This window comes from Siniperca chuatsi, linkage group LG2 (genome assembly GCF_020085105.1).
Source record: "Siniperca chuatsi isolate FFG_IHB_CAS linkage group LG2, ASM2008510v1, whole genome shotgun sequence".
In the NCBI taxonomy this organism is placed as follows: Eukaryota; Metazoa; Chordata; class Actinopteri; order Centrarchiformes; family Sinipercidae; genus Siniperca; species Siniperca chuatsi.
In genome coordinates, this window is record NC_058043.1 from 8,655,798 (window position 1) to 8,682,768 (window position 26,971).

A 26,971-nucleotide genomic window follows, 5' to 3' on the forward strand; every position below is an offset into this window, starting at 1 on the left:
ACTACCACCATCACCTCAGCATCACATCACCCTCCATAATTAATTATCCAGTGTTTGCAGCTCCCTGCCAGTCCAGTTCTATTAATACCCAACCCCCCAAATATCTTTCTCACACACACTCATACACACAAGCACACGCTTTTATGTCCATACTGGGCAGCTGATTAATATCAAAATTTAATGCTGCTGCACTACATTTATTGGCATTTGTAGCTTGCTATGAGCAGCAGTATTGAATTGCTGCTAGTGGTTTTATAGGTTCCTCATGGTTTCATCTTATTTCATGACCAAATTCAGGAGAACAGACTTTGAAAGTGCAAGGATCTGTTTTCTGCACAGTGGTACACCTCTATTATACACAGCAAAGTCTCCATTTGCTCTGTGCATTACCCATCTCTCTTCTCTCATCTCTTCACCTCTCAGTTCTCTACCCAAAGTTGCATCACAGTCAGCTCCCTGTTTGTTGAACGAAATGTGTTTAAATCCAGTCCAACAGGGTTGTTTCAGCACAACTTTAATCCACAACTGACCGCTGCAGTTGACTGAATCAGTGCCAAAGATGTTGTGCAGTTCAATTTGTCAAATATTCAGTTCCAATTCCAGATGTTGTATGGGTGACTTTAAAAATGTACTGTATTCATTACAGTCAAATATCACAAATGTAAAGCAAGAGGTCTGTAAAAAAAAAAAAAAAAACTTGTTAAAAACCTTGTTAGGACACTGTATGTCCTTGTTACATATACTACATCTTTTTACATGTTACAACTGCTAACAACTGCTGAGTGCTTCAAGTGACAGGGACACTTGAATAGTTACTCTCCTCCCAAGACTTGCTTAAGGTCATTTATTGTCATCTATGACAAAAAGACAACCATTCATGCTGTCTGCATAGAAATTGGGGACATCTGATCTTTCTGTGAAACACTCTGACAAGATGAATTCAGAAAGCTACAATCCTTTATCAGTCTCCCCCTTTCAGTCCTCTTCACCCAAGAGAGGAAGATGTAGATGATGGATAGGAAATAAAGAGGGATTCATCTTTTTTTTTACATTCTGTAAATGCAGAGTAACTCAATATACAGGAGGTATTATTAAAATTTTGCAGTATGTAGTAATGCATTAATTTCATCCTGCAGGTGTCTGTCCTGTGTAAACAGCACTTTTCGTTGCCACTGGTGTAAATACCGCAACCTGTGCACCCACGACCCCAGCAGCTGTTCTTTCCAGGAGGGCAGAGTCAACGCCTCAGAGGTACAGTACATTCACATTAACGTAAAGATAGTGCAGTGTTACAGTTTCATTAGCTGATTAAAGTGTAGCTTTCAAGAGCACCATTTATCTGTTCCTGTGTGACATTTTTACCTTAAAGGCACAATCCATGATTTAAATGTAAAAATATAGCCCCAGTACAAAGAATCAACCAGACTAAGAGTCTACAGCCATGCTAGCAGCTCTATTATGCTGTATTTAGGCACAATTGTGCTTTGAGCTAAATGCTAATGTCTGCATGCTAACATGCTGATGCTATGCAGGTATAATTTGTATAATAATGTTCACCATGTTAGTTTTGCGTGTTGGCATGCTAATATTCGCTAATTAGAACTAAACACAGTACAATAAGTACAGCTGAGGCTGGAGGGGACTTCATTAGTTTTGCAAGTATTTTGTCAGAAACCAAAGTACTGGACAAATTGAAAGTTTGACCTGATGTTGGCATTATATGAAAAGTCACGGGATCAAGTCATTAGGATTCATCATCTAGGAACCATGAATATCTGTGCAAAAGTTTGTGCCAATCCATCCAGTAGTTGAGATATTTCAACCAAAGATTTAATAATTACATTGACAAAAATGATGTCCTAAATAATCAAATATGGTAGTATACAGTACATAGTCACAACAGACCATAGGCTCAGAGTCTTATAGTTTACTGGAAAGTGGAAAGTGTAACATGTATGAATGCAAATTATATTTGGATTAATGATTTATTTCCCCCATTAATCCAAGTCCTTCATGTTTATTTAACACATTCATATGTATTAATACGGATTACATAGTACAGATAGACACATGGACATAGACAGAAAGACACATAGATAGACAAATAGATACTATGGATAGATACCTACATACTGTAGATAGATAACTTGTTACTCGTTAGTTATGAAACTACTACTTATGTATTATGCATGGGAAATATTAAGGCATAACAGCAGGGACAACATGAAAAAATGCGTGTTTTTGTCCTGTGAATGGTACAATTACGTGTTTGTATGTTGTTTTCACAGGACTGCCCTCAGCTCCTTCACTCTGGGGAAATTCTCATTCCGGCCGGCGAGGTCCGACCCATCACCCTGAGGGCCCGAAACCTTCCCCAGCCGCAGTCGGGCCAGCGGGGCTACGAGTGCGTGGTGCACGTGCAGGGTATCAGCCACCGTGTCACAGCGTTGCGCTTCAACAGCACCAGCGTACAGTGCCAGAACAGCTCGGTATGACCTCAAACACTCCCAGTGGGAGTCTCACAGCTGTCAAATGAGGCAGATAGCTTGGATGCTGTGTAGACAAGGTACATAGGGTACATCAGTGAATACCGCCTGAGGTGTTGAGCATACTGAGGAGAAAGTAGAGGAAAGGGAAAGTGAGAGTAATGAAGAATAGTGCAAAGCATGTGAGAGAAAGGAGGAGAGTGACAGGGAAGGAAGGACGAAAGGAAAGGAAAGGAAAATTCTTGTATGGCTAAGTGAAAAAGATGGAAACTGTGACTGGAATCTGGATATCAGACTAACATCTAGGTGTTCACAAAGCATAAATGTGATGTTCCCAACAGAGAGGTCTGGGATGAATACAGGCGATTTTTGGGAGTTTTGTTGCACAATGCAAATCACAGGCTAAATTTCGATGCAAAGCATACCTTGCTACTCTATGACAATGAATGAAAAGGCCATTTTCTTCAGATGTGGATGATCGGCCACCCCAGCCAGGGTTTGTGTCCCTACATGTCAAAGAGGAGAGGAGCAGACAACCATTGCAGAAATGACAGATGGTTAAAAGCCTTGTCTCTCTGCTGCCCTTTCATCCTCTCATTTTCCCCCACTCTGTCTTTCTCTGTATCTTTTTTTTTTCACTCTGTCTCTCTTTGACTTTCGCTCTTTCTGAATCCACTTACCGCACACTCCCTCACCCTCTGTTTCTGCTTTTCAGTACATGTACGAGGGTGTGAAGATCAGTGACCTGGCAGTGGAACTCTCCATCGTATGGAATGGCAATTTCATCATCGACAATCCCGAGAAGATTAAAGGTGCCTCTGCCATCCATCACTGCCAGGCCAGAGAAGTGTAAAGCACTCAATCCACAGGGGATAGATGGGTCATAGAGATTACTTCAAAGTTCCCAGAGGGCCTTGAGAGAAAGTTCACAATAGCAGCGAGTGTTATCAAAAAGCACCCAATCACTTGTGTGCCCGCAGGGGTGAAGGGTGAATCTTCATATTTGCTCACAGCTGCTCTTGGTTTCCTCTCCATCATCATGCAAGAAAAGGTGTTTGTCATTCGTCATTGTGGGTTGTACAATAAATACATCCCCGTAGCCAAGGATATACACAGTGATGGCCATGAATTTTAACAGGCCTTGTCATTACTTAGGTAAGTTACTTTATATGGGCATAAATATAGGCTACCTACAGGAGAGAGGGTGTAAGAAACAGACTTCAAAGAAAGGTTTACTGGATTACTTTGGCATCATTTTTGTAGGAGAGGAAGAGGGAATTTAAACAAACTTTCTTTTTATTCTTTTTATTGACAGGTTAAGTTGACTATCCATGGTTATAGCCAGTTGTTTTTGTAGTTGACTCTAAATACCAACTGTTTAAGAATGTGAATCGGTTGATCAGTTTGATTACATTTGAACAGTTGATCGAACTGTTTTGGTGTGTTTTTACAGAATATTTTATGGTTGACATTTGCTTTTATAACCTGTTAACAGCAGTGATATTCTGTGTTTTTGATAGCTTCAAAAACATCAATATTGACATGTGAAATTACTTGATATTTTAACTGACCAGATATCCTCTGTGTTATCCCACAGTGCACCTCTACAAGTGCAGTGCCCAGCGGGACAGCTGTGGCATGTGTCTGCGGGCGGAGAGGAAGTTCCAGTGTGGCTGGTGTAGCGGCGAGGGGCGATGCACCATGAAGCAGCACTGTCCTCCCATCTCCCCCTACGCTAGCCGCTGGCTGAACCTTTCTGCCAGGAAAGTCAAGTGTACCAACCCACGCATTACTGAGGTCTGTTTATTTGTTTGTTTGGGCTATTGCCTGGTCAGTCAGTCAGTCAGTCAGTCAGTGAAGCCACCAAATTTAGACATATAGTATATTTAAATTAAACAAACACAAGATGTGAGTTTCTGTGGTAGGGAGAGTTATACATGAGAGTTATTTCTCAGTTTTAGAGGTCATGGCAATTAAAACATATTTAAACTAAATGTTCCATTTGTTTTCTCGAACAATATTTCAGAAAATTGAAGTAATAAAAATGTTAAGTCTTGAACTAGGCAAGCTAGCTGAAAGCAATCATGACATTGTAGTAATTTGTTCAGAAACTTTGAAGCTGAAGATGGAAAGAAGGCAAAATCTTGTTTTGGGTGTTTTGTTAGAAGTATAAAGCCAAACTCGTTGACTGAGATACGAGGCGTGTCTGACAGAGAAACCAAGGTGAAGCAGGTTGTTACAGTAGCTGAAACTACTTTATTTCACTCCGTTCTGGCTGTCAACTGAGCAAATAAGCGTTGCCATGGTACCATCACTGTGTAACAGTGACATCTGATTGGTAGACCTCAGTTTAGGATTGTTGGACAGTTTTGTGCTTCACTGGAATGTGGAATAAACAAGATTTCTTAAAAACTAAATTGAATAAATATCAACTTATGGCCTCTACAGGATCATATACCATAGTTTTGTTCCTATACATATATAGTGTAAGCAAAAACCAAATTTCCTGTGGAGATTATTAATTGTTTTTACTTCTGGAGACCACCATTTGAGTTCTAGAGAAGTTTTGGGGCTATAGGCTTTGAACAAAAGCCCACTGCCCATAAATGTCCAGTCACAAGCTTGTTTCTTCAACCATCCGTCTATCTGTACCTTTTAGTATCCAAAAACAGTATGCAAACACATCTTGTTGGATATTCTTGGTAGTCTGCAAATTTCAACAACAAACAATTATATTATCTGTGGCTACCTTTCAGTTTCCCATCCCAAGTGTCTTTACCTGAGAAAATCCCACATTTTATTCCACGCCGGATGAATACCATAAGTGCTTGACAGTAAAACGAATTCAGTTTGTTTAGAGAGTGGTGATGTATCTCTTATGTCACAAACTCCTGTTCATTCTCTTGAATGAGCCACAGTCGGTCAGGCACAGAGATGCAAGGCTCTTCCACTTCAAAGAGCTGCAAGTCTTTGATGTCCCTGTCACATTATTAGTGGTTTTGAAGAAGCTGCAGCAGAATGAATCAACTACCGAGTGTTGCTCAGGAGTGGATGAAGTGTTGCTCCGACATCACTCCTGTTCTGCTCAGCAGGTCCAAAGATTTCCTGCTGGGATGGTTAACTTTACACTGGAAAGGACTGTGAATAGGTTTCTCAAGGCTTTGTTATTCACTGCATTATTCATTAAAGTTTGTTTTGAATTACAGTGGATTTCAAGGCTTTTTGAATTAACCCTGTCAGTATGTGAGTTATGTAATTCACACAGACTTAAGGTAAATGTACTTAATGTTTACATAGAGATTAAACAGAAACTGTGGTAAGTGTGTCTGTGAAGACTCTCAGTCATTCAGGTCATGTGGAAGTGCTAAGTCAAAGGCAACTGGACTTAAGAATCGAGAATCTAAAGCAAGCCCAGTTGCCTTTGACTTGGCACTTCTAGATTGTGCTAAGGTTTTAGGTGAATAAATGAGAAATCTATTCACAAAAACCTTATTGTACAGAAATTGTACCTACAGTTTTCAGCAGTACGAAGCTGTGCTCAGTTATATGCGGGTGGACAAAACGGACAAACCCATATCTGAGAACCTAACAGTGTACGCCTTCATCTTACTATCACTTTCTTCTCATTCCTACGTAGATGAGCCCAGTGGCAGGACCTCTGGAGGGGGGCACACTGGTCACCATCCAGGGCCTGAACCTGGGTCTGTCCTTCTCTGAGCTGGAGGGCAACGTGGAGGTGGCGGGTGTGCAGTGCACCCCACAGGAGGAGGGATACATTACTGCAGAACAGTAAGAGAGACTCCTCCCCTCCACTGCCCAGACACACATGGATTCATACTGTACTGTACATAGACATATGTACAGATGCAAACACAAACACACACACACACACACACACACACACACACACAAGAAAATAAACACATGCAATCTCTTTTACTTTCTCACACTATTTCTCTCACTGACACTAGCACAGTCTGTGAATAAGCCGGAGCCCAGTGACGCCTCATCAGGTTGTAGGATTGTGTGGGGGGCTTTGCATTGCTCTGGTGCAGTCAGAGCCAAAGGAAGAGACAGTCTTTGTGTCGTTGTCGTTATGAGGCTGTCGGCACAGCTGTAATTGAAATGCGCTGCATGTCGCTGACTGGAGGGACAATCTGTTAGCCATGTGTTTCTCTCACAGCCATGTAATGCGATTGGGCTCAGGCTGCAGGGACTTTATTTATATCCTTGTAAAAAAAAAGAACATGCCAGCAGAAAATTGGAAAACTCTCGTGATGTATGAATAGAAGGGTTGGGCAGGGACGATTCATTGGGTGCTCTTATTGTATCAGGGAACACAGGGTTTCTTGCACAGAGCAGTGCATTCAGCAGGGCCATTCATTTGGCACACACAGTGCTTTAAAACATGGCATTACAGCTGTTACAACCATTAATTTCAGCATGGGGTCAGTTGCTATAATGACTTATTCATGGCACACTTTATCTTATTGACCTGACAGGCAATACTGATTTATTGAAGAAACCCTTATGTTGTCATGGCAACCGGAGGTAATGGTGGGTGGCAATCGTGCTGGAGATGGGGAGGGATGTAGTTTATCATTTGAGTTATATTGCTGTTATAGGTTTCCCATTAGGAAGAAAGATGGCCGTCTGTATTGACCCACAACTTCTATGAAAGTCTGCCTCAATCACACTGGCCAGCAGAGGCCATCTTCCCCCAGTGCAATTCATAACAAATGTGATACAGTGCAGTGATTCTGCTGTGTGTGTGTGTGTGTGTGTGTGCCTGGCTTGTGTTATTACTTGTATGCATGATGATCTACTGCATGTCTGTGTTTTTGTGCACTCACATTCATGTTTTTGTGTCTTTTGTCTTGACAGGATTGTGTGTGAGATGGCTGAGGCTCCTAAAGGAAGTGCACCAGGTCCAGTGAAGCTGTGTGTTGGCGAATGCAGACCAGAACTACGCGCACAGTCCTCCCAGCTCTACTCCTTTGTGGTAATTCTGACACTGAAATACATCCACTTCATCCATTTGTGTCATTTGCAATGAATTAGGCTGTAACATGTGATTGCAGGTGAAAGCCAACAACCAATTTCATCTTTTCAAGCCACTGCAATCACTAACTTAAGAGGAAGACAGAATAAGACACTTGATTTTAGTACAACATAGATTGTGCATCATCATTATGAAGGTGTTTCTGACGGTTTGTTCACTAAGTGTGGCAAATGAAAAGAATGATGTGCTTTATTGCGCTCAAGCCAAGAAAGAATTTTGTTTGTTTCTGAAGATGCACTGTATTATTAGTATGTTTAATTCAACTTTTTTTTTCTAAAGAAGCTCTTTAGTCTACCTTTGATGGTTTATTCAGCCAAGGCCGGTAGAACAGGACTTTTCAGATAATTAATAAGACATACTGTATTGTCTGTGTCTGACCTATGTTGAATGAAACATTAATACATTTTGGTTCTCAACAGACCCCTTCGATGCTGGCACTGACCCCAGGCAGAGGACCTGAATCCGGGGGCACCAAGGTCACCATTGTCGGGGAGAATCTGGGCGCTGGAAGCACTGTGAATGTGTACTTTGGTAATCAGACCTGTGAGCTGTACAGGTGAGTTGATAACATAACCCCCTGTTGTTATCTTAACTTACATGCCTTAAGACTCCAGATTCACTGACACTAAAGTGAGACTGCTTCCACACAATATTAAAGATTTAGCCTTCTCTAATCTCTATGAAACACAGTGAGATCACTCTATTTAAAGAAGCACACTTTAGATACAATTACGTGTCCTTGTGTTAAATGAAAAGTCTTAATGATGATTTGTGAGGAGGTGATGAAACCCAGAGCGGTAGGTATTGTTCTCTGTGTATTTATAGATATCTATTTAAAGTTCAAAATGTCTCATATGGTAGGAGTCAGGAGGGTGAGGCAAGGAAGCCATTAGCTAGAGCACCCTCTAATTACAGTGTTCCATCCCTAATGTGTCTATAACGAGGAAGAGATGGGACAGTATATAACGAATCCTCTCCCCTTATAGTAATATGCATGGCTGATAAGTGCGTGAACTCATGGATTTGCCACTGCAGTAGCGAGTGGGCATTCGCAATCAAAGCCATGAATAAATCACTTTTTTGGTACTCCCACCAGGAGGACCATGTCGGAGATTGTGTGCTTTTCTGCGCCATCTGTGACGAGAGCCGGACCAGTGCAGGTCAGTCTGAGTGTCGACCGGGCCAAAGTTCCTGGGAGTCTGGCCTTTGAGTACATAGAAGACCCCACAGTCCAGCGCATTGAACCCCTGTGGAGCATTACCAGGTAACACTAAGCAATATAGTACTGCATATACACAGATACCAGCCACATGTATGCACTGATACCTGACAAGGATGGAGGTTCATTCCCTGGACCTGTCTGTGTGGAGTTTGCATGTTCATGGGGTTTTTGTTGTGATCTTGTTACCTCACACAGTCCACAGGCATGCAAACTTTAGGGCCCGTCTCACAAAAGCAATTTGTGAGTACTGCTTACACGCAGATTGCAAATGGTAGCAGCGTCACGATTAACAAATGATTGTCGCTTGCAAATTGCGGACAAATTTGGCAGTCCTACAGGGCTCTCACATGCTCATGGGTTCCAAGTATGGTATTAATTTTGATTAGAGAAACATGTAATAATTAATGCGTAAGGAAGCAATCTCATTTTGCAAATTGCAGCACTGTAGCACATAAGCTCTAATTTACACATTGTAGCAGAATCATGCTACCGTGAGTTCCCTTGGCTCGGAGACACATTGAGACCACGTTTCAATCAGGCAATATTCTTTATTCTTTTCTTTTTCTCCACACACAATCTTTCCTTCTAGCATTAGCCATTCCTCCGACCGCGCCTCTGCTTCTTCCTCTGTGTCCAGAAAAGCCAGCGTCCCTGGCTGGCTGCTGTGGCTCTCCTCAGGTCCAGCATGCTACTGCATTTAGGGAGAGCATAATTAATTAACCAATTTCAGCTGTGCCAATTACCTATCCCTGATGCTGCTCACCTGAGCCACTCCACCACCTCTCCCTCTGCAGCTGATAGCTACCCATACCCACCCCCACACACAGAGTATGTACTCAGTAGCATCTGCCCAAGTGAATATGTGTTGAGCAAAATATAGACAAGTCTGTCTATCTATCTGTCAAATAATATGAAAAACCCCTCCTACCTAAAGGTGGTGCCAGGCAATCTGTGAGTTAGGCAGACAGTCAGGGTTTCAGAGAGAGTGATGCAAAGAACTGATGTGTTGTGGTAGTCACTTATAACAAGGTTAAACAATATCTAATCAGTGATCACGACAAGGTGAATAATATACGCAAATGAAAAATCTAAAAGTTAAAAATACTTTTATTTATGTTACATTTCATTGAAACACACCTCACGGATTTTACATGAATGAGCGTGATGCTGCTAATATTACAATGAAAGGGAATTTGCTGCATAAACATTTCTATCACAGCTGAAAGGTGCGTTACCTGTATTCTGCTAAATAAAAGATGGCACTTAATTTGGTTTCGGGTGGGATTACCCAGCACTACGTCCCTGCTGATTAGACTTCAGAGAGACACCCTGGCCCTCAGCCTAGTGACAGGAGGAGTTTTGTGGAGCTGCAATCTAGAGCCCTCATCATGAATGTGCAGTCCCACTATGTGGCACTACAAGCTTAGGTACCCTTTGAAGTGTGAGAAGAGAAGGATTGGCACTCTGTCAGGCTGACTAGACTGGCCAGTTTTTTAAAGCAATTTTTCCTCATTTCTCTCTTTTATTCTTCCCCTCTTTCTCTACTTTCCAATTCCATATTACAGTTTTATACGTTCACACTGCAGCACAGGTTATGCAAAGATTAGAGAGTGTTGTTTATTTTAATCATATCTAGCGCAGATATGTAAACAAGCAGCACCTGTATTCATGTTATGCCAGCCTCACAGTCATGGATGAATATAAAATAGCAGCCAGCTGGTTCGCCGTTTGATCTGCCTCTTCTGCCCAATAACAAAGAGCTAGCTACCATGCCAGCTATACCTCCTCAAACCTGCATTAATGCAGTTTCTCTGGAAAATGTTGGGTTTGCAAGTTAAAAATATTGATTTCTCTGCAGTTGTCACTCTAATTAAATCATAGTGAAAAGGCAGTTTACATGCATATATAGGCTACCTGGAGCTGAAGTGTATTGCTTGTATGTGTATGTTTGACCAATAATTCTTGTTACTTATGAATAAACTTGTTCCTTGCAAACAGTGGACACACCACCCTGACAGTGACTGGAACCAACCTGGATGTAGTTCAGGAGCCACGGGTCAGGGTCAAATATGCCGGCCATGAATCTGTCAATGTGAGTGTTACAACCATAACATGCTAATATACTGCACTCATTCTTTATTGATGTTGCTAACTCAAGCTGATAGAAAATGTCACAGTAAAGTTGTTCTTTATTGATAATTTGCTACAATTGTAACAAGGTAGATTAGTGTTGTGGTCAATTTACTACTTTTTGTTTTTATATACTGATCTGTAATGAGATTTTTAGTCATGATGGGGTGACAGATTGGTTTAGAGCTGGTTTAGTTTTGAGTATGAAATATTGTATGCCTACAGAACTACCAAAGTGTGAACAAAGTCAGAAAAACAACCACTCTCGGTACCAAACAGCCTGCAAGAGGAGAGCAAATTAACCAACAAGAGCTTGAAATACTATGGCACAATCTAACAGGCTGTAGTTTGTAAAATGTCACTGTTGCTGTGGATGTAAAAATTAAGCCGTATATAACTAAAGGGGTTGGAAAGAGGTTGCATATATAGACGTTCATTCCAAAATGAAATTTTAAAAAACTGACATGAAAGTACAACTCAGTTTTGGGAGGTGATTTATGGTGCTGATTCTGCTTGCCTGAGCTCTTTAGGTAGGTTGCTTCAAAGTGATTGATTGTTCCAAAGTGTTGGGGCCCTGATGGCAAAAGTCCAGTCACCTTTAGCCGCAAGTTTTCCACTTTGGACGAGTCACGAAATTGCCTGAGGATCTGAGGCTGCACGCTGACTGAAGGAGGGTTGAAACTTCTGGAGGGAACTTTTGTCTCGACCTTGAAACAGATCAATATAAACTTAAAAATCAATTCTAAACAGGCAACTAGTGAAGAAATGCCAGAAATGGAATGATAAGATTGTTTGCTTGTACCAGTGTAAGATAGAGAATTTAAAGACATTTTTTATTGATGCCAAAACAAAGAAAGACAAGAAGACAGAAGACAAGATAAATATGATATGAAAGCATTATGAAATGGCTTTTTCTAGACCATATAATTGTTTGGAAATAAATTACTCTCAGCTGAGGAGAGGAAAGTTGAGGTCAATCTCAAAAATTAGTCTGGCAACTTGGAAACAATTTCTAACTTTTCATTTAACAGCACAAAACATATGATATCCTTGAAAGAGGAATGTGTCTCTGGGTTTTAGAGAGTAAATCTGTGTTGTTGGCACAGCAATGGAAAGAAACACTATCTAAAGACAGTATAGCTCAGGTGGAAACATGTGAAAGGGACCAAGATGAGGCCACTGAAAATGTAGGAACTTCAAATGAAATGTGTAGAACAGGAGTTCATTTTTTCTGTAGACAATGTTGTGTGTGAGAGGTATGCCCTGAGCCAATTAAATGGTTTGTAAATTATGATAGCCCAGACTTAGAGCCAGTCAATTAAAACTGCATGGTTTACAGTGTCACTGGCAGCACTGAGATCTAAAGGGATTAAAGCTGAACTTTAACCCGAATCAGCTGCTAAAAGAGGGTCATTGGTAAATTTAATGAGGGCAGTCTCTTTATCGCACATATCTCGAAAACATAACTGGAATTGCTTTCAAATGTTTTGAATCACAGAAGCAGTTAATTGACTTGAAACAACTTTCTGTGAAACCTTAGATAAAAACTAAAGCTTAGAAATTGGCCTGAAGCTTGGGGAATTTATGGGATCTGCTTGATTTTGAACAAGGCACATGCCAATTTCAAAGAGCTATTGGTTATTGATAAAGTACCAATAACATATAACAGTAGTGACAAAGACCTGTTTTAGGAATTTGGCTCCCATCAAGAGATTGAGTGATTGGCTTCATATGAAACACATTTTCTGGTAGATATGCTGGAAAAATGGCTTCAAAACAGATAAAAACGTTCCCTGTTAATATATGACCCAGGTCTCTGCCTTTAGTGTCAGTACTGTAGCAATTGTAGTGGCAAACCAGCTGTCATACATTTACAGGCAGAAGGTCAAAAACATGAGAGCAGACAGGTGAACATATGGATGGGTGGAGGTAAATATGCTGGGAATACTGTAACAGCTAATGAATAACAGTCAGATCTATAGATCTCCTTAATCTCAAGTTATGTGGGTTAATACCACAGAGACCATCAGTATATTTATGCTGAATAGGATTCAAAGGCTGCATAAAATGCACAACATCTGGATGTTAAAAATGACTGGGAATAGTAATTCTATCACATTTGGGCATGAAGTGAGACATCTGTTCAGATCTATTCAGCAAGTTTGGACCATTGCTTACAAAAGACATTTCTGAGGGTTAAATATTGACTCATGAATTTCTGCTGGGGGTTTCAATATGTCTTTCAAAAATGTATGCAATTATTAATCAAGCAGCAAACACTGTGTGCCATTATACCATTAAATGTGTTTATAATGATACTCTGTACAATCTGGTTTCTGTAATATGTCACAAGGTCTGGCTGTGGGTACTGTATGTACTGTGACATGTGTAACTTGGACGCCTGATTTGATTTCTCTCCAGGTGTGCAAAGTGCTGAACACAACCACCATCAGCTGCTTCGCCCCCTCTCTGAAGGCAGAGTACACTGCAGACCAGGAGACAATCAAACACGTGGACGAGTTTGGCTTTGTCTTCAACAACGTCCAAGCTCTGCTGACTTACAACAACACAAGCTTTGTCTACTACCCTAACCCTTACCTGGAACCCCTCAGTCTATCAGGTGTTCTGGAACAGAAACCTGGTGCTCCAATCATACTCAAAGTACGTCAGAGGAGATCTGACCTGCTCCTGCTATTATGGTTTCTTTTTTGATTTCCCTGCAATAGACAGAGAGTAAATTCTCAAGTCTATAGCTATGTGGCATTGACAGTGACATACAGAAGATTAAATACACATGATCTAGTCTAATGCCATCTATACCCTGCCCTCCCTCACTCACTCTTCAATGATCAATAATTCTGATTACATAATGTACTACACATAATATTTCTAAACATAATGTTTTATTATGAAATAAATTTTAATGCCTTACTGCACATGTTGTAAACAATCGGCACAATAGTGGACACAAGTGACAGCTTCTACTTTACCAGTTAGAGAAACATGAGAGAGTTTTTCTGAAAAACTACATTTCCCATGACATTCCATGTAAACTCCCGTGCTTCCTGTCACAAAGAGGACACGGCCACTTCTTGTAGTTTCTGGAATACATTTTTCCATCTGCCTTTCACTTTGGCACCATGTGCATTTGCACATCTTTAGCTCAGTTTGTTGTGGAGGAACAGCATGGCAGATTTGTTTGCATCTTGAAGCAATCTGCCTTTGTTAGGTAAAATAATTTTGCAGATTTCTTGCAGAATATGACTCAGTGGCTCACAGAATTTACTAGAAAAATGGCTGCCAGTCTCTACCAAGATGGTTGATTACAGTAATTATACTAATGCTCCAAAATTGCATGGTAATGATTTATTGAGTTGAAAATGCTACACATATGATCAGTAAGAAATAATGCTACAAAACAGAAACCGCGTAGAAACAGAGAAAATTCCAGTGGGGTAAAAACATTACATTGACATTACAGACATGTATACTGTGTAGTTACTGTACAGTGGATACAATTAGAAAAACATTCTCATCTGATGCCTTAGACCAGACCTTTGTTTATTAAGATCCCAATCAATTACTTTTTGTTGTGTAAGAACTATTTGTTCTATGTGATTTATTGTTATTTTCTGCAGTTTTGTATTTTGCTTTTCTAACTGTGTTGCAGGGACGTAACCTGGTGCCATCTGCATCTGGTGGAGCCAGGCTGAATTACACAGTGCTGATTGGAGATACGCCCTGTTCTCTCACTGTGTCTGACACTCAGTTACTCTGTGAGCCACCAAACCTCACCGGGCAGCACAAAGTCCTGGTCAGTCTAAAAGTGTTTTGTCGCCTATCCGGCGATTTTCTGTCCGTCTGTGCATCTGATTGCCTGTCTGCATGGATGTGGGTCACTGTCTGTAGGTCAGTGCTTGTCTGCACGCCGCTGTGTTTGTGGGTCACTGACAGGCTTTCAGTTAGTCACTGGCTTTCTGTCATTGTCTGTCACTCATGGTCTGGTAGGTTCCCAATTACAGCACATTGCCCTCCAGAATTATTGACAGGCACTCTTGCAAATAATGAGAAAAGAGCTGTCAAAAGAAAACCACACCTGGTGTGCCTGGAACTTTTTTAATTTGTTTTCTTCAAAGGCGATTGTTCAGGAAAATTGTCCATATCTCCATTGTATTTGACATTTTATTTCTATAGCAACAATATTTTGAATTCAGGTCCAGCCTTTCATTAGTGATTATTTTCTTTGTTATTTGAGCATTTTTAACACTGTTTTGAAATGCTGTGCTTGTGCCTGTATTATTATTATTATTATCCAGGTCCAAGTAGGAGGACTCCACATCTCTCCAGGAGAAGTTCACATCCGGTCTGACAGCTTACTCACCCTTCCTGCTATCTTCAGCATCACAGCTGGAGGAGGGCTGCTCCTCATCATTGTCATTATAGTCCTACTGGCCTACAGACAGAAGTCACACGAGAACGACCTCACTCTGAAGCGCCTGCAGATGCAGATGGACAATCTGGAGTCCCGAGTGGCTCTGGAGTGTAAGGAGGGTGAGTGAGACAGATCTAAGAGATTAAACTATCATAAATCTTGTTCATTAAACTCACACTCCCAAAAGAACATCTAATTTGTAGTTGCATTATAGCACCATCTGTTGAGAACTGATATGACTGATGTTTGTGGTGGCTTTGAAAATGATTTATTTAAATGAAGATAATTTACTTCTACATAACATACATACATAACATACATAACATACATACATACATACATACATACAGAGAGAGAGAGAGAGAGAGAGAGAGAGAGAGAGAGAGAGAGACTACCTAAAAAGTCATTAATGTTAGCTAGCTCTGGGTATGTCATTTTAAAGCTATAAATGTTTTGGGGCATGATACCTGTATTTTGAGTTGTAATAAGGCAACAAAAGTTTGTCAAAACTCAGTTCTATTTCTATTTGTTTTTAGTAAAACTCATAATTAACAAACCCAAAATTAAATATATACAGTAAGATATAGTATGACCTGTATACTTTTTACAGAGACATGTGGATCCAGAAATGTCAGGACACTCTCTTCATGATATAGCTTTTAAATTTTGTGAAACTTTATATTAACTGCAATGCTTCCCAAAGTCATCACGATTACTCTTTGTCATCATTTTACTGTTTCACATTTTTGGACCATTTCAAGTATTTATCTGAAACAGTTGAGAAAGGAAAATGTTTTCTTAGGTTTACTGTGATGAACAGCTAAAAAGGTTGATGTTACAAAATATTTGGCAAAATGTTTAACACACACCTCTGTCATATGTAGCCTTTGCAGAGCTGCAGACCGACATCAACGAGTTAACGAGTGATCTGGACAGAGCTGGCATCCCCTACTTGGACTATCGCACTTACGCCATGAGGGTTCTCTTCCCCGGCATTGATGATCACCCTGTGCTCAGAGAGCTGGAGGTAAGTAACCTCTGAAGCACGGCTGCAGTACTTGAATCCAGTTTCAACCATTTTTCTGACATCTTGACCTTAAGGCTCCAGTATACTCCAAATCAAATTGATTTTGGCTTGTTGGCAAGCGCTGTCAAACTACTGTCGAACAGAGCAGTGTGAGCAAATGTCAGTCTGCTCACTGTGGTTTGAGGTCTGTTTGTTTAATGGTGTCCATTCCAGCTCGAAGAGCTTGTGAGCAGATTTTATTTGTAGTTTGCTCCCCCCCGTCTCAGTCATGCACCTATTTTGAGTCAAAACTTTTCTTGGTCTCTGACTTTTTACATTCAAAACTAACTAATTATTTTTCTACACCTGATCCCACACAGTTTATTTTCTTTATCAGAGACTTTACATCAGGATGGTATAAAGTGGTTGTCAAATGTATTGTATTCCTTTGTCAAAATCCTATGAATCAATAAGTTGGATGTCGAAGGATACAGAACAAAAGATCCTGCAAATAGATCTACATTTCAGTTGATCAAGAAATTACCTAGCATTATTTTTACATTTGCACTGTGGTGATCATTGCCTATTTTGTACTGGTCTTGGGTAAGATTTGTTTTGTTCTGATTTTGGTCTCATCAAAACACAAGAGGACCTGGTTTTAAAATTTTCTTTGACTCGCCCAAGATTGTTTTTATTATTGTTCTGATCCTGAGGGTTTAATTCTGAAGCACTCCATACCTAATTTTGAAGAAACTCTGATGACGAACCATTTGCCTTTCCATTATTTGTAGAACAATTCAGGTACTCAAGGTCAAAATTGGGCTGGTGTTGCCTCTTATAGTTGTTATAATCAAGCTGTTATTATGTTCACAATGATTTCAAAATAGCTCTGTTCTAAAGAGCCTCTCTGATTGCAGCTTAAACATCCTGACTTTTTCATCAAAATAACAGGCCCTTTATTTTTTAAAGAAAAATTAAGCTTAGTCTTTTCTTGATAAACTTCTTGATAAACTATTAATCAAAAGTTTCACAGTGGGGACAGATGTGTGAGGACCTGTGTCACTGCTACTGGGCTAAACCTGTAGCCACACCAGTGGTTCAGTTTATGCCTTGAGATGGTTTCTGAGAATTTCATTCTGTCTTCATGTTCCGCCATCTATGTTATGACTTTTCTCATCCTTCAGTGAGTATTATCTAATGAGCATGTGCATCTTTGTGTGTGTGCAAAAATGCATGATGCGTGTAGGTGCCGGGGAGCGGACAGGCGAATGTGGAGAAAGCCTTGAAGCAGTTTGCTCAGCTGGTGAATAACAAGGTTTTCCTGCTGACATTCATCCGTACACTGGAGCTGCAGCGCTCCTTCTCCATGCGTGACCGCGGCTACGTCGCCTCGCTCATCATGACTGCTCTGCAGGGCAGGCTGGAGTACGCCACAGACATCCTCAAACACCTGCTCTCAGATCTTATAGAACGCAACCTGGAGAGCAAGAACCACCCCAAACTACTCCTCCGCAGGTAAGCCAGTAGTATTAAACTGTTGCTAAAAGTGGCATTATCAAAAGCTGTTTATACAATATATTTTGGAAAAATGCATGTGTTATATTCATCAGCAAAGGATTTCAGTTATGCTCCATTCTTTACAAAGTGTGATAATGTCTTTCATTTTTTTTGTTATCAGTCATTTTGGAATAGTGTGATTCATTTTGTTCAGCTGAATATGTCACATTGGAATTTAACTTCACAGAGAACAGTATAAATATCCAGGGAGTTACCCTGTACAATCACAGTCCTTTTGCTTTACTGGAGAAGCTTGGGGGTTAGGCGATAGTTGCATCTTAGTTGCAATTGAAAGACAAATCAATTCACCTTAAATAAAAATATCACTATTGTTTAAATGATGCTCACTTGGTTAAGTGAGGTTAAGCACATTATAGTAAAAAGTTTGACAAGTCATGTATATCGTACAAAAGTTCCTTGTGAATTTCAGGAACCAAAATTGGACTTGGAATATTACCCCACAATTTCTTCCTCTGCCCATATTTTCCACTGTGGTCAGAGGATTTAAACTAGTCACAAACCTGACCAGTTCTGATCAGCGCTGCTTATCTTTTGGCATAGATAATTCCTTTGTGCATTGTTCTTTCCAGCCCAGTTACCACACTTCTGATGGATGAGTAACTAGGCCAGCGAAGGAAAGCCCAACTCTGTTCAGCTTTGTTTTGTGCAGTGGCGTGAAACAGCCGTTACGAGTCTGAGGGTGCCTGAGCAGACAGGTGAAAGACAGCAGCGGTAAAAGTGATAGAGAGTGGGAGGGACTGGCAGAGGAAAAGAACCTAATGGGGAAGAGTGACTGCAGCGGCGGCAGAGTTGTTGTCAGTCTGACTTATCTTCTGGGTGCCACTCATGAAACATTCAGCTGTAGCTCACGTTTCTTCCTCCGTCACCTCTCCTCTCCTCCCTTCTCTCGCCTCTCTCCCTCTTTCTTTCACCTCTGGTTATCTGCCGATTGTTTTCCCAGTGCTGAGACTAGCCTACTGAATGTTTCATGAGTCTTTTTTTTTTCTTTTTTGAAAAAGAGGGCTCTCTCAATCTGAAGCACACTCATTAAATATAAAGATGAGTTCACATGGGAGCCAGTACAACAAGAACTTTTTAGCCCAAACATGCTGCTCTTGCGGAAAAACTATTAATGCAAACAATTTAATGGGATGCCGTCAACATAAGTGAGAGTCAATACAGGTTAGGGTTGAAATTCAGGTAAGGAGAGAGAGGGACAGCAGTTTAGGGAAGGAAAGTGACTGGTGGCTATAAAGCTGCACGCTTTGGATCAGGTTCAGATTAGAAAGGGCTTATACGCCATTTTAAGGGTACTGTTACATGATTTAAAGGATTTACTACAGTAAATCTCAAAATCTTTCCCACCTGTACTCATGTAAAGTAACTAAGTGCAGACACAGTGAGGAAGAAAGAGAGTGAAAAGACTTGAAGTGGACATCTAAGTTGTGTCTGCACAATTATGTCATGACCCAAATAAATTCTGCACAAGCAGCACTTAACTTACAGTATATCAGAGTATGTGTCCTTTGAGACTGGCTGAGTAAGAATGTTATTTCTCTGTAAACTCTCCATGTCATGTTTTTTGGTTCCAACAATGTCGGGCTCTTCTACGCCTTAAATTATAAAAGAATAATCAGAGCACTCTGGCTCTCTGTGGGACGTCTCCTGCTAACAAATGAGTCTGCTTTCTTCTTGTCTTGCAGAACAGAGTCTGTGGCAGAGAAGATGCTGACAAATTGGTTTGCCTTCTTGCTCCACAAATTTCTCAAGGTAAAATGAAACCTCTCTCACACTTTATCGCTACAGGTGTCAATGTCATATACTATGACAATGCTTCTTAAAATTATTAGCATTGATTTTGAAATAGACTGCTGTGTGGTTTTGTTGTAGCTGTCATTTTAACTGTCTGATATTGATGAGTTTTATGGACATTGTGGAGGGATAATGGTTACCTGTGGGGTCAAACATATCTCCAGCTTTGCAATTCAAAAGGAGAGAAAGCTCCATTTTATTATTTTTTATGTGTCATGCTCTAGTTACTGTGTCTCATCGTCTATGCTGATGAATACAGATCTCTTTCCTTCCCCATACTTCTTTCCTATGTCTTATTTTCCTTTCTCCCACCTTTCACTCTAATCCCTGGGTTCCCTTCCAAAACAAAGGAGTGTGCTGGCGAGCCTCTCTTCATGCTGTTCTGTGCCATCAAACAGCAAATGGAGAAGGGACCCATAGACTCCATCACTGGAGAGGCACGCTATTCCCTCAGTGAGGACAAACTCATTCGACAGCAGATTGAATACAAGACGCTGGTGAGTCATAAAGCCATCAATAAAAAAGAAAAAAGTCCAACATTTTGTCTGTATTCATTTTTGTACATCTCTTGGCAAAGAGCCTGGACAGATCCACAGAAATGTGGCATGTGCCTAGGCTGTGGTTGTAATTTTATGAATGCTTTGAATATTTGGATAGTTTCAATAACATGGCGGCAGTGGACAAATAATCTTGCTGTTTCTTCAAAACAAATTGAGAAAATAAGACCCTAGAATGTTGACACAACCATTCAATTAGCTGCGAGTTTAACCCCAATCCCAGCTTCATTTCCAGTCTGCATTGTTCGAAATGCTAAAGTTGCCGTTGACTGCAGTCCTTGTCACTGCTAACTCCCACTGTTGGTTTATAGAGGGAGTACACCCTATGTTTCTTCTCCTAATTTAATTGGGAGGTGAGAATATGCAAGGATTCGCCTCGGGATCCTATCCCCGTACATACAAACATCTCCACCAATCTAAAGCAGTCTCTAGTGCAGAGACAGGGATTTGATCCCTCACTGGCTTCCCATTACAATACATTACATTAATTTGGCAGATGCTTTTTGTGACTTATATTTTCCCATACACACACATCACAATTTAGACTTCAGTGTGTTGCTCAAGGACACTTCAACATGTGGACTACCTGAGCTACAGTCGCTTCTGAACTGCGGTCTCTGTGGTAGTTGGGGTTTTTTCCCTGTACCATTCATACTAAAATTTTATTGATTTTAAGTTCAACAACAGCTCTGTCTTGACACTTTCCTAGCAAACTATTGTGCTTAAAGTTCTCTAGGCCTGACGAACTTTGTCAAGACAACTCTGGCTAGCCAAATTAGTGGAGAAATAATGAAATAGAATAAAATAGAAGATACATGCGTTTTCACTGATAAATATAATCAAGAATATTGAGTCTACAAAATTCTTACTGGTGTATACTAATCAGTAAAGAGTCATGTGGTAGGGCCACCTGTATAACACAACATGCCTCTTTCTTTTACCTTTCCATTAAAATTAAGATGGCTGGGTTCCTCCACCAGCCCCTCAGGCTTTAGCTCCAAAGCAGAGCCAGCCACCAACAGGATGACACCTCTCTGATATCCATGTCGGAGAGTCTGAGAGACTGTGTCTCATTACTTGTTTAATGCCCCTGCTAGAACTGCACAGCCACATCCTGGAGGTGTGAAATTACATTTCTGGCCAAGGTCCTCTCCACCAGGACAGTTTGGTGAGTTGTAAGTAATGAAAAGACTTTCCTAGCAAGTAACACCTTTCTCTCTCTCTCTCTCTTTCTCTTTCTGGATCCCCAGACGCTGAGCTGCGTGAACCCAGACAATGAGAACAGCCCAGAAATCCCTGTCAAGGTGCTCAACTGTGACACCATTACCCAGGTAAAGGAGAAGATCCTGGATGCGGTGTACAAGAACATGCCCTTCTCACAGCGACCACGGGCTGCAGACATGGATCTCGGTGAGGCTGCATTGGGTGCAATCATTCTGTGAAAGACTAATTTCATAATACTAATTGTCTTATATATTCTGAGATAAAACATAGACTGAAAATCTGTCATGACATGTGATATTATGGAAAAATGACAGAAGGGAAGAATACAGTTGAGAGTGGGCATGTCAGGGGAGTTATCACAGATGTTTCACTGAAAACGTACAACATCAACAAAGGGCACAACATCAGTTTCTGGAAGACAACCCCTCCCCAAACCTGTTTACAGCCCCAACCAGAGCAACACTCACCAACACTGACGTTAAACCTTACTGACAGCTCACCTACACTTAGGCTTACACCCACAACATGTCATCCAATACTGAATGACTCGGCACAAATCCAGCTGACACGCACCTTCAAAGGGAGTAAATAAGATACCTTGTAGGTAGTGGCTGATATTGCTTTGGGTTTGTAGTTTTACACCTTAAGGGGCTTTCACAGGTTAGGGATTTGAAGAGGATCAGTTTCTCCTTGTTGCTTTGGGTAGCAAATCCCTGGGACGACACTGAGTCATTTGTGTTTTGTTTTCAGAATCACAATCACTTTAACTGTCAAAAAGAAACGTACAGGAAGCTGTCTTGGTGACATTTTGGCTGCTACGCTTGACAACTTACAGAGTTTAAAAGAACAAACTGACACAGCACACAAGGATAACATGACCTCACCTGTAGCACAAAGGGACAAGACAAATGATGGACATTAAACAATACATAACTGTCAGGCAATTGGGATAAACATTCCCCAAAATGCCATATGTCACACATTCACTATTGATTGTATTCGCCTTCAGAGTGGCGGCAGGGCAGAACAGCTCGTGTGGTCCTGCAGGATGAGGACATCACCACCAAGATAGAGAGCGACTGGAAGAGACTCAACACACTCATGCACTACCAGGTCTGTTAATAATATTAACACTAGGGCTACAACTAATGATTATTTTTATTATCAATGAAACCTGCTGATTATCTTCTTGATTAATTGTTTTAGAGAATAGTGAAAAATGTCCATCACAATTTCCCAGAGCCAAAGTTGACATACTAAAATTCCTTGTTTTGTCCAATCAACTGTCTGAATTCCAAAGATATTCAATTTGCAAGTATATAACAGATTAAAGAAGAAAATACCCACATTTAAGAGATTGGTACTAGCAAATGTTTGGCATGTTAGTTTGACAAGTGACTCAAACGATTAATACATTATCAAAACAGTTGCAAATTAATCTGTCAATTGACTAATCATTTCAGCTCTAATTAAGACAAAACTTACAAAGCTATTTCAGTCTTACTCCTGCAAACCCAGAATCTTTTTCAACCTTTTTTGAAAACTGCAATTATCCACTTGCTCAAGTGCGTCACAGCAGATATTGTTGATATTGTTGAAGGACAGAGCATTCATTCATATTCTTATCACTCATCTCACCCTTGCCAAATGTTTTCAACCTCCCGGTCACAAGCATGCTTAGTCAACCCAACATGCACTTGTGTGCCTGTGTCTTTTACAACATCTTTCTTTCAGCTCATAAATACGACTACACAGGTCACCAACCTCGGATGAATCATCCTGTTCCTTTGTCAGTCAAATGTCTGTCTTGACTATCAGCTTTGGGCCAACTGTATCACTCACATCCAGCCAATATTTCAGTGCAGCATACATTTGTTTAAACAAAGAGAGAAATAAAGACAAAGGAAATCTGCATTTTCTGCACTAAAAGCGTGTTTTGACAAAAGAGGCATGTACTTCCTCTTATCGGTCAAGGAGCTAAACAATTTTGCTCTTTCATTCTTAATCTCTCTGCCAGGTGTGGAAATGTTTGTTCTGTTGCTAAGCTGGATTTGTATTAACTACATTTGTAGCTCATGCAGAACAGTATTTTGTGAATTTTGTTCACGCTGCAAGTGTCCTCATTGCATCTGCCAAGCACAGGTGCAGTGTACAGTATTTACCTGGAACCACTGCACAGACAAAATGTAGGACTGACACTTGCAATGAGCTCCTGCTTAGCCATTCTAACTTCAAAACATTCAGCATCCAGTGAATGCTATTCAAATAAACATGTACATATTTCACTATGAAACTGATCTACTTGTGGGTGCTTTTTAGGTCTTTTGCATTTAGGTTGCGAAAATACTTCACACATTAGACCAGAGGTTTTCAAAGACTGACTCTGTGTTTAGCCCATATTTTTTACATTTTGGCAAATTGGCACCATTAAATGTATGCCCAATTAGCTATTAGCAGTTCCTGTTTGCAACGTACCCATAAATGTACAGACAACTATAACTGGATTCAGTTGATACTGAAGAAAACTCAGAAACGTGAGGATTCTGAGGCAGGTTCTGGAGCTATAATGAGCATCTTTTTTCTATGATTTCTAAGCGGATTTATGGACGTTTATTCGCGATGGACATTGGAGATAATACATGATATCTTCGGGCAGTGTAAGTTACACTGAATCTAAAAATATGTGTATCATGTCTGAGTTATGACTACGAGAAAGAGTACAATTAAGCGGGCCAAATCAATTTCCAGTTGTTTTTAGAACACCGGCATACACCGGTCACTTTCACCTCACACAGTATCTTTGCCTCATGACTCTGCTCACCTCGCCTTCAACTCTCACTACCTCATAGTTTGAAAACCTTTGCATTAGATTAACATCTCATCGGAGTTTTATTATGGCCAAGTCCTGCTCAAAAGGTTTAATCTGATCTGAGAAGCACTATTAGTTAATTTAGTCATACTGAAATTGTCTCTGTTAGTAACAGAGAATCTTAAATGAAAAATGGGGGCTGCCACACACCAAATATATAGAAATTAATGTAAATAATTTTGAGCTGACTTTTAGTGTGTGGTAAACGCAGTTTTGATTCCTTCACCCAAGTGAATTATATTGCTGTGCAGAGGATTTCTTCTTTTCTCACTTTTCTCAGTTAAAGTTTTAGTTAAAGTTTGATGTTTAGTTCAGTTAAGTGTATTTGGACTTTAAGTTTGAGGAAGGATGTACAGTAGATATTTTCTTAATTTGTTTTTAATCTCAAACTATTTTTTAAATTCCAGCCATGAATACTTTTGACCAACAGCTGCAAGTCACAAATTCATAAAAATAATAGACAGGCTTTACCTTTGTCTTCCAGGTGTCTGAGCGCTGTGTGGTGGCCTTGGTGCCCAAACAGATGTCCTCTTTCAACATTCCCTCCTCTGCCAGCTTCCCACGCAGTATCAGCAGATACGGTCAGTACTGTTTAAGAAATAGAAATACTTAATATTCATCCAACTTACAGTAGTGTTGCACCATCTGTTCGTGGTATTACTTTTTGTCAACAGTACAAAATCAAGACACATTCTGACACCTTTAAAACGTGAAATCCAGTCTTATCACTTTAGATTCATATAAACTACATCCTTGGCTGATCTAAAATGTGATTCAAATCACATCTTTGAAACTGTAGCTCACACTGACATTTCATATTAGGTTTCAAGTGATTTATCTTTAAAAACACAATGCATGTGATATCAAACAGGATGATAAGAAGAGCAGAAAACAAAAAACACAGTGACAAAAAGTGAGGACCAGAGCCTGGACAGAAAATGTGCCTTTAGTGAATGAGTGCACGTCTGTATCATTACTACGGCAACCAATGAAATAATGACAGCAAATGATTATACAGTCTAAATGCACATATCCAAGCTGCTCACTTGCAGATTACAAAGAAGACAGTCTCCCTTAAATTCAGATCTGAGAAACAAATGTGACTTTTCTTCCGTTTGAGCAAGTCCTTGTCTGACAAACTGATCATCAGACGAGATATTTTCTGTTTACAAACTGCATCCAGAGCATTTTGGAATATATATTTTCTTTACATCCAACATTTGACCATCTAGGTGTGGACGTACCCTTCCGCTCCATGCCCACCAGCCCGGACAGCCCCCACTCCCGTGTGCCCATGCTGACCCCTGACCTGGAGAGTGGGGTCAAAGTTTGGCACTTAGTCAAGAATCACGACCACGGGGACCAGAAAGAGGGCGAGCGCAGCAGCAAGATGGTATCTGAGATCTACCTGACGAGGCTACTAGCAACAAAGGTGCAATATATTACATATATTGTAATAACAACATGTTGAACTTAGATTTATTTATTTATTTAAGGTTTATTTTTAACAACATGACTGATCCCTAATAAAAAACATAATGGGAGACAACATCCACAATCAACTGTGTTGAAATCAATGCCGCAGAGTTCTTAAAGTTAGATTTAAGAATAATTTTGGACAATTTTGGTTTTCTTTAGCTCAACTTTTCATGCAGTCATAGAACACTTAAGATTTAAAGTAGACACAACAAGTAGAAGCGCTACAAGTCTTAACTCTATGCACTTTTTTCTACAGGGCACACTGCAGAAGTTTGTGGACGACCTGTTTGAGACCCTGTTCAGCACTGTGTGTCGGGGCACCGCCCTGCCTCTAGCAATCAAATACATGTTTGACTTCCTCGACGAGCAGGCCGACAGGCACGGCATCCATGACATGGACGTTCGCCACACCTGGAAGAGCAACTGGTGAGAAAGAGAGGGAGCCTGATTTGTCACCTTTACTGTGACTGTAAAGCCATATCACTTTCTTCAACAAGCCTGCAAAGAGTCAATGCTTAGGGCCCAGTAAATTATTAAACCCTTAATGCCAGGGTGCACCCAAATCTCATTTTATCTTATTCTCTTGTGTATTTCTTTTACAGTTTTAGCTGGTGTTGCTCTTTGAAGAACTATTATTCTCTTGCACAAACTGTAACTCTAGTGTTTGCTAAATGCCATCTACATCTTGTTCTGATTACTAAAGTCAATTTCAAAAGTCAGTAAAGGATTGGTCAGAAGAAAACCAAAAAAGAACATCTTGCAGACATGAAGTAAATCATTATATTTTACACACAAGTCTGAAAATGTGTAAAATCTTTCTGTCTCGCTTTCTCTTTTGATATCTGCAGCCTGCCCCTGCGCTTCTGGGTAAATGTGATCAAGAATCCCCAGTTTGTGTTTGACATCCATAAAAGCAGCATCACGGATGCCTGTCTGTCTGTGGTGGCACAAACCTTTATGGACTCTTGCTCAACTTCTGAACACCGTCTGGGCAAAGACTCACCCTCCACCAAACTACTCTATGCCAAGGACATACCGCATTACAAAAGCTGGGTAGAAAGGTGTGTATATGTGCTTGTATGTGTGTGTAGACCCTTCACAAGGACAGAAAGATGTTTGAAATCCCAAAAACTGA

At 40.4% G+C, this 26,971-nt stretch overlaps 1 protein-coding gene across 1 annotated transcript in view; it reads left to right on the forward strand.

Annotated features, from left to right (window-relative positions):
- Positions 1-26,971, forward strand: part of LOC122885639 (plexin-A2-like) — a 73,332-nt gene that overhangs the window by 41,625 nt on the left and 4,736 nt on the right. The window contains exons 9-30 of the mRNA XM_044216997.1: positions 1,137-1,251; positions 2,289-2,489; positions 3,202-3,298; positions 4,084-4,283; positions 6,124-6,275; positions 7,371-7,488; positions 7,968-8,104; positions 8,645-8,812; positions 10,769-10,862; positions 13,322-13,561; positions 14,571-14,714; positions 15,217-15,451; positions 16,217-16,359; positions 17,585-17,853; positions 19,599-19,665; positions 20,058-20,204; positions 21,515-21,674; positions 22,498-22,601; positions 24,842-24,938; positions 25,590-25,789; positions 26,093-26,262; positions 26,685-26,897. Coding sequence (XP_044072932.1) covers positions 1,137-1,251; positions 2,289-2,489; positions 3,202-3,298; positions 4,084-4,283; positions 6,124-6,275; positions 7,371-7,488; positions 7,968-8,104; positions 8,645-8,812; positions 10,769-10,862; positions 13,322-13,561; positions 14,571-14,714; positions 15,217-15,451; positions 16,217-16,359; positions 17,585-17,853; positions 19,599-19,665; positions 20,058-20,204; positions 21,515-21,674; positions 22,498-22,601; positions 24,842-24,938; positions 25,590-25,789; positions 26,093-26,262; positions 26,685-26,897 — 3,471 coding nt within the window. The remainder of the gene's footprint in view (positions 1-1,136; positions 1,252-2,288; positions 2,490-3,201; positions 3,299-4,083; positions 4,284-6,123; positions 6,276-7,370; positions 7,489-7,967; positions 8,105-8,644; positions 8,813-10,768; positions 10,863-13,321; positions 13,562-14,570; positions 14,715-15,216; positions 15,452-16,216; positions 16,360-17,584; positions 17,854-19,598; positions 19,666-20,057; positions 20,205-21,514; positions 21,675-22,497; positions 22,602-24,841; positions 24,939-25,589; positions 25,790-26,092; positions 26,263-26,684; positions 26,898-26,971) is intronic.